At 47.2% G+C, this 14,179-nt stretch overlaps 1 protein-coding gene across 1 annotated transcript; it reads left to right on the top strand.

Moving 5' to 3' along the window:
* Positions 1-9,016: 9,016 nt before the first annotated feature.
* Positions 9,017-13,128, top strand: TMEM69 (transmembrane protein 69). Its single transcript, XM_074961841.1, has 3 exons — positions 9,017-9,119; positions 10,106-10,170; positions 11,541-13,128. The coding sequence occupies exons 1-3, from the start codon at positions 9,041-9,043 to the stop codon at positions 12,264-12,266; spliced, it is 870 nt and encodes a 289-aa protein (XP_074817942.1). The 5' UTR covers positions 9,017-9,040; the 3' UTR covers positions 12,267-13,128.
* The last annotated feature ends 1,051 nt before the right edge of the window (positions 13,129-14,179 follow it).

Here is a 14,179-nt window from a genome sequence, read left to right as displayed (position 1 = left end):
TTTTCTTCCTAACTGGTCTTTCCATGGGACCATGCCTATTTTCCCTGAGTTGGCTGAAATCTGCCTCTCTCAAGTCCAGTGTCCTTGTTTTGCTGTTCTTGTCTCCTCCTTTCCTTAGGATCTTGAATTCTATCAAATCATGATCACTTCCTTCTAAGTTCCTGACCATCTTCATGTTCATATTCATCCCTGTTTGTCAACACTAAATCCAAAATAGACAGAATCTCCTTGGTGTTTCCACAACTTTCTAAATTAAAAAGTTGTCTCATACACATGCTAAGAACTTGCAGGACACATTATGTTTTGCTGTAACAGTCGTCCAAAAGATATCAGGGAAGCTAAAATCCCCTCATTAGTACTAGCTCATGTGAGAGATTTAATTTATGAACAGTTTGGTTGATCACAGGGAGGAACAGACTCCAGCTCAACCTCTTATCTATATTTTCTTTACAGACAGCCTTTTTTAGTTATTGAATCAAGTCTATTCGTAAGATTTTTGTTTAAACATTTTAGATTTAAAAAAATCACATTTATTTTAATTCCTCACCCTCAAGCATTAATACCACATGTGTTCATAAGAATGTTTCCCCTCTTCCATTAAGCACAGCTAACGGACCTGAGATTCATCCACTGTATTCAGCAAGGTAATGGATTAAACCTGGAATCCAATCTATCTTGAGGCAAAAAAGTTTGCTACCAGTATTTTCCAGTTTCAACAGGAAAATCAAAAGACCATGCAGAGTACTTACCTCCCTGCTATACCCCTCTAAAAAGTTTACCACTGAAACACCCCTCCCCCTTTCATGCTGCTCTATTTGAGTTGAAAAGCTGCTGTATACCAATCAATCATACTTGGCCACATACACATTTGTAACCTTTGTTTTTATATAAAGTAATGTAACCACAAACTTAACCTCAGTTTTGTATATATTACAGGCCTTATTACAAAAGACATGACTAGTACAACCAGATATTGAGGCAACATGTAGGCATTTGAGTGGAAACAAGCCAATACTCATGAAACGTTAATTAGTTTGTTGGTAGTTGTCTGTATTTTAAACCACATGAAACACAGTCCAGGTCAAAAAGGTAACTTTTCGTTTCAGTTGAAATTAGCTTAATCGTCTAGCCATACCTTCAATCCACCTTCCCTGATGAGCTACTGGTGCCAATATTGCTTCTGTATTTGCAAAACAACCTTGTTTCCCAATGTGGAACTCTACCATAAGCTTTTTCATTAGATTTTATTTCTTACAAGAGCACAGGACAGCGGATGCAGATGTCCTGGAAAGATCTGTACACTGACACGGACCACAAGGCCTGTGGTATTGTGCCACAAAGACCATAATGTAAAACTGCCAGTACTACTTGCCTTCACCCCCCCCCAAACTTTACCATATGACTAGACCTCACAAACCAACGATCAGAATACCAGACACACATCAATTAAATAAAGCAGCGTTTATTTAAAGGTGGGGACACCTAAGAGCCAGAAATTTTTTTTAAGTTTTTGTCAATTTGAGAGATTTTTTTTTAAAATTAACTATAAAAATAAATTTCTGATGAAAAGCAATAAACCAGCTATTTAAAAAAGCATCAATCATATAGCAAATATAACGAGTTGGGAAGCTTTGTACACGGGGACTAAAAAGCCCTACGAAAAAGTAGCTACCCACCTACTTGTTTTGGGGGTTTCACCCTCTAAAATACCTCAACACAATAAAAGTTTTGAAGCTGCTTGTGGAAAAACTCTTCCAACAAATCTAGTTTGCAAAGCCTCCAAAATGCCTTGTACCTCCAAAAGTAATACTACAAGTTCTCTGTTCAGTCCCAGAGGAAGATGCATCAAGCTCCCTAAAGATGTACAACAGTTATTATTCCATGTTACTTAACAGTTTGCTGGGTTTTATGTTTTAAATTCAAGTTACTTTTCAAAAACATGTAACCTTTGTTTGTACTTGAAAGCCACAGAAAATGTAACATTTTAAAAACCACATATCTCCATAGTTAAACATTCAGCACCACCACAAAACTAAGTTTGAGTTTAAGTGCATTGTTTTAATAATCAGCGTTCTAGCATCATGGATGTGCTTTTATTTAAGTAGTATTGTGTCTGACAGACTACAAGATGCTCAACACAGAGACCAAGTTTTCCATTATAGTCTCTAAAAAAACCTGAGTATTGTCATTCATCAGTAAATAATTGTTAAAGAAATTAACTTACTTGGAAAAAATCCATACATTTCAACTGAACCATACAGCTCGAGTCACATAAAATTCATTATAAAAGCGTATCTGTGTGTACACACACACACTTCTTGTCCAACATTTATTCCTTATAAGAAAGGAAAACCACTTACTGTGATACCATTTGCAATTGTTATACCATCAAAACATCTCAAAGAAGCCTGAGAGGAACAGTAGAGCTGACTCTGTACCACAGCTGAAGAGGTTCAATGTGAAAGCTCTTTTAAAATAGGCCATTCTCAAGTAATTAAATTACTAACAGGAGTCACCAGATTTATTATTTTACCCCCATCACACACACTTAAAAACCACCAGACTTAAATTCTCCAAACTCCTTTTTACCCTCGCACTGGAATTATCTTGCCTTAAAAAACCCCTCAACTCTGAACGAACACCTACAGCCCATTTATCACCTCGTGCATTCATTTTTCAATCAGCTCCATATTTACTCAAAAACATTACTTATAAAAGACTTAATTTAAACCTCTTAGGCCTCATCTAAGTTAGATAACTGAACTGTTACGAATAATGGCTTTCAGCATCAGCCTTCCTGAACCAGTATTAAACTGCTGAAGCGTTACCAGAGGCAAGACAAAAGCATTTTGATACTGTTTCAGGAAGTAAGCTTTATAATTGTCCAGAATGGTGTTTAAAATGTTTTAATACTGTTTCAGAACTTTTGCTAATGACTCTTCTCTACAAAAAGAAAAGAAGTACTTGTGGCACCTTAGAGACTAATCAATTTATTTGAGCATAAGCTTTCGTGAGCTACAGCTCACTTCATCGGATGCATAACCATGGTGGAAACACTTGTCAAACAGGATTAGGACTACAAAGCAGGGCAGACACTAAAAGGTGAGGCCCCGTTTTCCTTCGAGTAACAACAGTTTCTGAGCTCTCACTGCAGCAACAACTGTTTTCACTACTTGCAATGCTGAGGGCAGGGAGAAGGAGAAGAGACACTTCTCTGAAGCCAGGGCTGTTTCTTCCCCTTACATTACTCTGGAAGGAATTACTGCACTATACCTGTTCCTCTTTTGGATCAGGCCCTGGGATTTTGGAATACCAGGTCCCCAGGCCACAGCAGCATAAAGAACCTTTTACTGGAACACGAGCCTTATTCACTCATGAGGTAATACTTTCTCTCTTAACACCTGAACCACACACCACCTCTTCATAGTCAACTAGCATTTTTTAGGAGCATGTGCAACTCTAACACAGCTCATCTCTTCAGTTCTCTTTTCTGTCTTCTCATCTCAAATATTTTTGCATTGTTTCCCCACATCTTTTTGCTCTCACTCCCAACTTCACTAGTCTTTAGAAAACTTAATATTGCTGGCATAATTTTGTTAACTGCAACTTTACTGGGGAGAGGGGACCTACACCGCCATGTTCATATAAAAAGGAGTTTGAGGAAATTGACAATTTATTTCAGACTACACTTATATCACTATTTGATCATTAGAACTTGCCTACACACAAACTTGCACTGAGGTGACTAATGGTCATTTTAAAACAGATTTAGACTGATGCAAGTGCCTGTATGGACAGTCTTAAGTCAGTTTAAAAGCTGCTTATAGTCAACTTAGTTTGAGTAGTTTCCTTTCAGATTTAAGGTAAATACAAGCCATTTTTAAAACCCATTTAAGAAGATCCATGCAGGAATCTTAAACTTGTTTAAAAAACTTTAGTTACATCATGATAACCTTTCAACACAAGGCATTTTTCAATCCCTGCTGTGAAAGTCATTAATATTCTAATCTTCCTACAGCCTTTATCCCACAAGAACAGTCACGCAAAATTCACACTGAAAATTAAATATTTTCTACAACATTTAGAGGAAAATGACTAACCAAAGGCAACTGAAGTTGCTATCTTGTAGATGCTGGAAAAAAACTTGTTTTTAAATCCACACACTGTTTTACTTTAAAGTAGTAAATATAATTAAAAACACAATTGCAATAAAATATCACCCTGTAGTCCCTTTAGAAATTGCGATACAAACTCATTTCCTGCTAGTAAAGTAGTTTACAAAGCAAAGCATATGTAACATCAGTACTAGAATACTACTTTCCTTCTTCAAAAACCACAAAAGCATTTAATAAAAAAACCTAGTAAAACAGCAGAAATAACTAGAAAGCATCAAAAATTATAAATCAAAATTTAGTTCACCTGGCTTATTAGCCAACAGGTTTCATTTTTAACTCCGAATTTTTTTAAAAAGTCACCTCTCTCTGCATCACTAATTTTACATTAGTGATTTTAGAGCCAAATTTATACTTCTAACCAGCTGAAACTTAGTATTCTCTAATGTACAGCAACTAAAATGCTGAGACTTTGCTATGATAAAGATAGCTTTATACTGCAATTATATCTCATTTTGAGTCTCACATCTGAGCTTCAGGTGTTTGAGCTCTGAGAACTGGGTATGTGCACCAATAATCAGTGTCTCTCACTGAAGTTGATTAGTGTAATAAACACCAAAACACCACTTTTAAACTGGAAATTATAATGGCAAAATGTTTTCAGTTTTCATTAGACTTGACACTTCCTTTCTATACTTAGATTTTTATTCACATTGCAACCATCCAGGGAGTGTACAAAAAGGCACTGACCTATTTTATGACAGGACAATGTTTGAAACAATATTAATTTCTGCTGGCTTCAAATAGCACCAAGGGAACCCCGAGTGCCTGATGGTGAGAGAAACATGAAAGGCAAACTTTGCCTGCTGAATATAAACCATCAAGTCCAGGAGGCTGCTGGAAACTTTAAAGGTAAACAAAAACTTTGTTGGGAGTTACTGCATATCTTCTTATATCAAACAAGGAGGCTCCTACAGCTACTTCGCTCTCCTGCAAGTGAGAGCTGCTTGTTACACTAGAATTAGCCCTCCCTCTGCCCAAGCAGTCATTTCTTCAAGAATCTATAAGACAGCCTGCTTGTCCCAGATCACTCCCTCTCCAAACGCTCACACTTATAGTGTTTTCAAAAGAAAGAGAAAACAGCGTCAAACTACTCACTATCCAGCCCCCCTCGCCCCTCCGTCCTTTCCCAGGGCTTGCCCACAGCCCCGACGGCCACCACAATTCCTACCTCCCACAGGACAACCCAGGCCAGAGATCCCATTCCTGCCCTTACCATCCCCCGGCCAAGAGCCTCCACTGCAATACTGTTCCCCTCCCCCGAACCCCCGTCTCCCTGGCTGCGCCCTCAGCCTTTCTAAAAGCCCACGGTGTCCCCCCTCTCGTACAGCTCCCCCCTTACACTCTGGCCCCGAGTCCTGCCCCCCCCCCGGCCTACTCCCCCATACGGCCCCGAGCCCTGCCTCTCCCCCCCCCGCCTACTCCCCCGTAGGGCCCCGAGCCCTGCCTCTCCCCCCCCGGCCTACTCCCCCGTAGGGCCCCGAACCCTGCCCCCCCACCCCCCGGCCTACTCCCCCGTAGGGCCCCGAACCCTGCCCCCCCACCCCCCGGCCTACTCCCCCGTAGGGCCCCGAACCCTGCCCCCCCACCCCCCGGCCTACTCCCCCGTAGGGCCCCGAACCCTGCCTCTCCCCCCCCCCCCGGCCTACTCCCCCGAGCCCTGCCCCCCCCCCGGCCTACTCCCCCGTACGGCCCCGAGCCCTGCCTCCCCCCTCCCCGGCCTACTCCCCCGTACGGCCCCGAGCCCTGCCTCCCCCCTCCCCGGCCTTCTCCCCCGTACGGCCCCGAGCCCTGCCTCCCCCCTCCCCGGCCTTCTCCCCCGTATGGCCCCGAGCCCTGCCTCTCTCTCCCCCCGGCCTACTCCCCCGAGCCCTGCCCCCCCCCGACCTACTCCCCCGTACGGCCCCGAGCCCTGCCCCCCCCTCCCGGCCTACTCCCCCGTACGGCCCCGAGCCCTGCCCCCCCCCGGCCTACTCCCCCGTACGGCCCCGAGCCCTGCCTCTCCCCCGAGCCCTGCCCCCCCCCGGCCTACTCCCCCGTACGGCCCCGAGCCCTGCCCCCCCCGGCCTACTCCCCCGAGCCCTGACCCTCCCCCCCCCCGGCCTACTCCCCCGTATGGCCCCGAGCCCTGCCTCTCTCTCCCCCCGGCCTACTCCCCCGAGCCCTGCCCCCCCCCGACCTACTCCCCCGTACGGCCCCGAGCCCTGCCCCCCCCCGGCCTACTCCCCCGTACGGCCCCGAGCCCTGCCTCTCCCCCGAGCCCTGCCCCCCCCCCGGCCTACTCCCCCGTACGGCCCCGAGCCCTGCCCCCCCCGGCCTACTCCCCCGAGCCCTGCCTCTCCCCCCCCCGGCCTACTCCCCCGAGCCCTGACCCTCCCCCCCCCCCGGCCTACTCCCCCGTACGGCCCCGAGCCCTGACCCTCCCCCCCCCCGGCCTACTCCCCCGTACGGCCCCGAGCCCTGACCCCCCCCCCGGCCTACTCCCCCGTACGGCCCCGAGCCCTGACCCCCCCCCCCGGCCTACTCCCCCGTACGGCCCCGAGCCCTGCCTCTCCCCCCCCCCGCCTACTCCCCCGAGCCCTCCGGCGCCGAGCCCGCCACCCCCCCCGGCTCCTCACACTCCGGCCCCGAGCCCCCCCAGCCTACTCCCCCGGCCGGCCCCGAGCCCTGCCCCATCAGCGCTGAGGCAGCAGGGCCCCGAGCCCGCAGCACAGGCCGGGCTCGCTGGGAGCCTCCCAGGACCGGACCGGCGGTTCCCGGTTCGGTGTCGGGGCTGGCTGCCACCCGCAGCCCTGGCTGGGCCCTCACGGAGAGGCCCGTCCCCCGCGGGGCCCCGCACTCACCGGCCAGGCCCCCTCGCTGCCTCCCGCGGCCCCACAACCATAACAAAGCTCTGCCCAAAATGGCTGCCCGGCCCTGCCCGGCCGGGGGCCGGAGGGGGAGGGGCTGGCGCGCGGGGGACACACCCACCTGGCGCGCTCTGGCCGCGCGCCTCGCTCGGCCCGGCGCGGGGGCTCCCACGCGGGACGCTCCCGGGGGTGAGGGTGGGCGTTACGGCGCGAGGCTGGCGCGTGCTCTCCGGACGGGCGCGCGCGCGTTCGCTCGCTCGCTCGAATACGGCTCTCTCCAGTGTCTCCCTCGGCCACTCCGTGCGCGCGCCCGCCCGTGCTGCCTCGACACCCCGCCCCGCCCTAACTTTTCCAGGCGGCTCGCGCGCCCGCTCTGTTTGTGTCTGTCACGCTGGGGGACGGGCCGAGCAGATTGCTCCCCCCCGCGAGACTCCAAGTTCCAGGATGCACTGCGCCACCTGCCTCACCCTTTGTGAGGGGGCCGCCGCCGCCGTGCATGCTGGGATTTGTAGTCCCCGCCCTGCTGCGGCCGCCACCTTCCCCTTAAAGTGGAAGGCACAGCCTCTCTGCAAGGGAGCAAAGTACTTTGTAATCCTAGAAAGCCAGCATCTGCCCCTCCTCTCCGGCAGGCTGAGGCTTCGAGTACAAACCAATCCTTCCTGTTCAACAGAGATTTCCTGAATGAGCCAGGGAGGCAGCAGCACTGTAACACGTAGTAGAAATAATTGGGGAAGGCACCGCAATGGCTCTACAGTCAACCCAGAAGCAGAGAAATTATGCCCCAGAGACACTTCCAGCAAAATGCAGCTGCAGGGCAAGAGGGAGGATTCCTCAGCTGCTGGAATAATGCTGAGTGCTATTTACCTCTCACCTGTTCTGCAAACTTTAGCTGACCTTCACAGAAACTACGGGAGAGGGATCGGGCCCAGCAGGGAATAGACATTCATCATAACTGTTGCAGAAAAAGAGACAGAAAAGTGACCTCACAATTGGTGGCAGCTCCCATTGCCAGCCTTGAAAGAGGCATAAATACAAGACACACAAATAAATTAACTTGAAGAAGAGTTTGGTGTGGCTGGAAAGTTTGTCTCTCTCACCAACAGAAGTTGGTCCAATAAAAGATACCACCCCACCGACTTTATCTTTCAAATAAGTTAACTAGTTAGTCAATTTTCAGAGTAACAGCCGTGTTAGTCTGTATTCGCAAAAAGAACAGGAGGACTTGTGGCACCTTAGAGACTAACCAATTTATTTGAGCATAAGCTTTCGTGAGCTACAGCTCACTTCATCGGATGAAGTACTCCTTTTAGTTAGTCAATGTCTGGGTAGCACTGTGAACATGTAAAGCATGTGTGCTAATTGTTACTGTGGCTACACCGCAAAGCTGGTGCTTGCGAACTAAATGCTCAATGCATTCTGATTACTCAGAACCGCTTGCAGTTTTCAGTTAAATAAATGAGAGTGGAGAACTGGGGTGTCAGCTTGGGCAGCACCCTCCACACCAGTCCAGGCTCTGATCCTGCACCCATGCAAATGCTTTATCCAGGCTCTTGGGGTTTTGTTTTTGTTTGTTTGTTTGTTTGTTTGGGGGAGGGGGGGCGGTTTCTGACTCATACTTTTTGACGGTTTGGCAGTACTGGTGGCCTGCATGCAATCACTGGAAATACTTACATTACCTAAGTGATGCTCAGCATAACCTGTCTGGAATCAGGCCTTTTCCATCAGTGAGATACATTGTTGTTGTTGTTTTAAGGTAAATTCTCCTCCCTTTAGAACTGATGCCTTTTAACCCTGTCGCTCCCACCCTCTTAGCGGTGGAAAAACTCAGGGCAAGGGGAGCTTTTTGTAACGCCAGAGAACTGAAACGACAAGCCCCCCCCCCCCCCCCCGCTTTGAACAGAAAGTCCGGGGAGCCGGCCTCGCTCTTGCGCGGCCGGGGCGGAACCAGAGCGCCTGGCCCACGGTCGGGGCCGGGGCTCTACGCCCGGCGCACACGGGAAGCCCTGCTCCTTCTGCCGGATGCTGCAGCCCTTCCCATCCCTGCTCGGGAAGCTGGTTGCTGCTGGGGGTGGCCGTGCTCCTTGCCGTTCCCTTGGGGGTGAGTGCGTGATCCCTGGGAGGCGGTGGCGGGCTGCTGGGCTCCCCTCGGGAGTAGGGGTTGACTTCCTGGAACTCTCTGCAGGGCGAGGGGGCACGAGTGGGGGCGCTCGCACGGCAGCTAGTGCCCGGGAACTGATCCAGGCTGCGGCCCCTGGCGACACTCAGACCACCAGTGCCTAGTCTTGTTAATTACAGCAGAGCAGGGGGTTCCCGGGTTCAGTTCCCACCTCTGCCACAGACGCTCTCTGGGCAAATGACTTAGTCTCCCCCACAAGTCCCCATGATCCTTCCTTTTGGCTGGGTTGGTTATTTAGATTGTAAACTCTTCATTTTACAACGGGGTCCCCAGACTTGGTTGGGGCTTCCAGATGCTTCTGTAATGCAGAGTGGACCCATTTAAAATGTGTATTTGTAATCACAGTAATCTTCTCTAGGTTTTCTTTTCTCTTCTAAAGAACAGTGGTAATATTACCTAGAAACTTCCAACCTTTAGAGGAATTTTTTTTGGTAGGATTAGTGGATTCAATTTGGGGCTGGGAGATGGAATTTTAATTCCAACTCTACCATCAAGGTGACTTGGCAAACCATGTATACTGTGTCAGTTTCCCCATCTGTAAAATGGAGCTATTTACCTACTTCATAGGCACTTTGAGATATAGTTAAGCCCTGATCTGGCAATAAAATGCATTACAAGTTAATGACCTTAACTTGTAAAGTGACTTGAAAACAAAATGCCCTGTAAAAGTTCAATATAATTATTTGGTTATAGGAGTACAGTAGATAAACATGTTATTAGCTGTACAATGACAAAATCCAAGATGCATGGTCCTGATCTGCTTCCTTTTACTTATAAAACAAAATGGGCAATAGGGAAAACAAATTGTTGTCATAACTTATACTAAGACATATTCTAAACTTGGATATTCTAGCTAGTATAGACTGTCACTAAGTTGATTCTCTTAACATTTTTTCTTCATCCCTTAGGGCCTTCTGCTAAGGCAAATATGTTTCACCTTGTACAGCGATGTTGTTCCCACATACCTTTAAAAGTAAGTTTCTAATGTGTTATCTACTTTATCCTGAAATAGCTTTCAAAACAAAACAAAACAGGAGGCAAAGCATCTTGGGTGTAAAACACAGTTGGCTCACAGTTTACAACAGACTGAGGTTTCATTTTATCATATTTATTTTTTTCCAAAGGAACTTTTCTAATGTTTAAAGTGTATAGAATTGTAAACCCATTTTTTCCCTGATTCTTGCCTGGCATCATCGAACCGCAACTCAGCCACATAGCTTGATCAGTAAGCCTGCTGCTGTGCCAAATTAAAGAGCCAAATCCTCCCTTCAGTTCTGTCTCTATAACCATGCTGAAATCAGTGGGGTTTCATGGGTGTAACTATGGACAGAACTTAAGTGTACAGTCTGGATCACATATGCACCACAAAATTCCTCTTCACTGAAACAGTTATAACATTAGGCATGCATCCAGTTAAGTGAGCTGTAGCTCACGAAAGCTTATTCTCAAATAAATTGGTTAGTCTCTAAGGTGCCACAAGTCCTCCTTTTCTTTTTGCGGATACAGACTAACACAGCTGCTACTCTGAAACCTAACATCATGGTGATGATACAGTCTCCACACTCTCAGGTCACCATCTGCAAAGTATTTTTTAAAAGTTCTGTAGCTGCTCTCTTTTGATTGAATATGAAGAAGGCAAAAAGGCATTGTGCTTTTTCCTCAGCAACTTCAGGAATGTCAATTTTTGCAAGAGGGCCTCAGGGCAATCCCAGGGATGTTTATTGTGAGCTCTAGCATCTTAATTGTTAAGGTGAAGGTGTTTAATCTTTAACACAGACTTTCTTTATCCAAAATCTTAGTCAATTAAACTTGAGGTGTTTCAAAACAAATTTTTAAAGTGACTAACAATCCTTTTCCCTTTCACTTACTCTCTGTTCTGTTGGCTGTAATGATATCATTGCACTTGTTCCCTACTCATCATAGAAACTTCTACTCTAAGGAGGGCTTGACTTTCTAGTGTGAAAAACACAAGCAAGGAAAGTAGTTGGAGGAAACTTTTCAGGCCTTCTTTATTCACCCTAAAGCAGCAAAAAGAACACAAGCGCAGATAGTCTCTTCACAGGTCACTGCCATGTCAGAAACAGGGGAGGAAGGCAGCGATTTCTGTAACCTCTGTGTAATGCTTTCTACTGTTTGTGTTGGAATGTAGTGAAACAGCCAACTTCTTATAAAACCAGCAGTGCCCTTTACGTAAAGGTGAAAAAAAATCGTTATAAACCTTCTAATAACATACAAGACAGTAGATTTCCACAGCTAGGCTTAGTTTTATGCAGGGTATAACTAATCAACTCTCCAGGCTAACAAGTGCTTGTCAGATACTCCTAATACGTTTTGTAATTGCAGCTCCAGAAGTTGACCCTTCACAGACTACTACAGTATGGAAGGAATAAGACAATTTGTTCTTCTCCTCTCAGTATCCCTCTGCAGAAAGTTCTTTCCCGTCCGTTGAGATCTCAACTCCTCACCAAGGCCTCAGCCTGTGTAACCAAGGCCCAGGGATTCCATTGCTCCCTCCGCTGCTTAAAGAAAAAGAAACCAGAAGAACCTGAACCCCAACTGGGGCTTCTGCGCCATGATATGAGGTCACTAAAGGACTCACCAAAGCCTGCCATTTACCTGGGCCTTGCAGGGTTGATTCCATTTGTTTCAGTGCCACTGATAATGGCTATCCAACAGACCTACTACACTGAGCTGGCATTTGCTCAAATTACATATGGGGCCACTATAGTCTCTTTTCTAGGAGGAGTCAGGTGGGGATTTGCTCTCCCAGAAAATAGCCCAGCCAATCCGGATTGGATGAACTTGGGGAACAGTATAGTTCCCCCTTTATTAGCCTGGTTTGCCATACTTTTTAAAGATGACCTCACTCAAGCTGCAATCATGGTGATAATTGGTTTAGGGGTAGCATTACATTATGACCTTGCTGTTCTTCCTACTTATCCCAGCTGGTTTAAAGCCCTCAGGGTATTACTAACAGTGGTGGCAGTATTTTCATTGGTAGCCACCTTGGGACTTATGGATGTTTATCCAGAGAAGCAGCTAAGGAACAGTGCAAGTAAAAGTAAATGAAAGTGAAACATCGTAAACCAACAGACAAGAGATTTTTTTTTTTTCTGTCAAGCCACTGCAGAGTTTTGTATGAAGTTCTAATGGGAGTAAAAGAAACTGCTTAGCTTCTCCATGCTTGCAGAACTAGAGCCATGAGTGGAAATCAGACAACAGCAGCTTGCAAGACGCTTACTTTGGGAGCAACCAGTTTCCAAGCAAGTTGAGCAGAGGATTTATATATACACATTATTCACTTTCTTTAGATTGTTTTCAAGACAGGTATGCATCTTCCCTTATTTGTACAGCAAGAGCCCAATCCTGACAGATCTTTGGGTACTACTGTAATATATGTTTAAACGTTTGGGGGTAGATTAAACTCCTTGTGTACTATGAAGAATAATCATTAAAACAAGCATGAGTCAAGAGGCTTAATTATAAGGTGTGGCAAGTTCTGCAATGGAAGGAATAAGGTCATAGCTTTTGTAAATGTTAGAAGCCTTTTAGTTGAAAACCATGGGATGAACGCACTTCCTGTTCCCACTGAAAATGGAACAATTACTGCATTATACTTAAGTTTGTAGACAATTGGAAGATTCATGATGTACAAGGTTATTATATATACAGCTGCTTTTTTTTTTTTTGGTAATGCTGTTTGTAAATACCACACCTACACCACCACAGGACAAGATTCTTCCTTGACCCAGATTCTACTGACGAGAAAATATACACTAAACATGGTAAATGATTTAAGAGTTGGTCACTAAACAACATGTATAGGTAAGGTTGGTTTGTCATGTCAAGCTTGAGATCAGTGTTTATCTAAAGCAGGGGTCTCAAACACGCAGCCCGTGGGGTTATTTTCTGTGGCCTACCAGCTCCCTGCAGCACCCCCACCCCCTCAGCATTTACCTACAACAGCTCCAGCCCGCACCACTCTAGGAAGCAGCCAGGACCTGGGAGGGCAGAACACTGGTCTGTGTGTTGCCCTGGCCAGTCCTCCAGGTACCTCCCCTGAAGCTCCCATTGGCTGCAGTTCCCCGTTCCTGGCCAATGGGAGCTGCGGGGGGCAGTGCCTGGAGGCGTGGCCAGGGCAACACACAGACCCCTGTGCCTCCCACCCCAGCCCCTGGCCACTTCCTGGAGCAACATGGGGGTAGGGCGGGCAGGCAGGCAAGGAGCCTGCCCTGCCTTGCCCCGCCCCACCCCTGGTGTGCACCGGGCCAGACCCACCCCCCAAACGCCTCCTGCAGCTGAACCCCCTGCCCTGAGCCCTCTGATGCACCCCAGCCCCCTGCCTTGAGCTCCCTTCCACACCCTGCACTTTTCCTGCACCCCCTGGGGGTTGGAATGGGGGCAGGGAAGAGGTGGGGCCTCATGGAAGGGGTGGAGTGGGGGCGGTCAGTTGTGCCACCCCTGGGCCAATGTACTAGTCCTCATGGTCATTTGAGTTTGAGACCCCTGATCTAAAGCGTGTCTGAGACTGTAAGAGCACCCCAAGTCCAAACAGCACACTGTCATGATATTTACGCAAAAGATGGCATATAATATATCTTTAGAAAACTAATAACTCACTCATCATTAATATTCTTGCATGATATATGTATGGTCAACCCCAAGAGAACTTTACAGCTATTTCCAGCATATGTGACTAAAATGTATTTAAACCTGGTATGGTGGAGCAGTTCATAAACAAATTTTCTCCAGCCAAAGAAAAGAGGCCCATGCCTTAAACCAGGTGTGGCCAAATTCAGTGAGCTATTTATTTGTATCAGAGGTTGCAGAAGAGATCACTTGCATTATAAAAATCACCAGCAGGGGAGAAGACAGCATGGTGTCCCCACCCAGCAAGTAAAAGGAACTTGATCTGGGGAGGAGTTTCGGCAGAATACAGTTCAGAGGTTTACTGGACTACAAAGAGGGGGGAAGTGAACCCC

This window comes from Natator depressus, chromosome 8 (genome assembly GCF_965152275.1).
Source record: "Natator depressus isolate rNatDep1 chromosome 8, rNatDep2.hap1, whole genome shotgun sequence".
NCBI classification, from domain to species: Eukaryota; Metazoa; Chordata; order Testudines; family Cheloniidae; genus Natator; species Natator depressus.
This window is presented reverse-complemented; position numbering and strand designations above follow the sequence as displayed.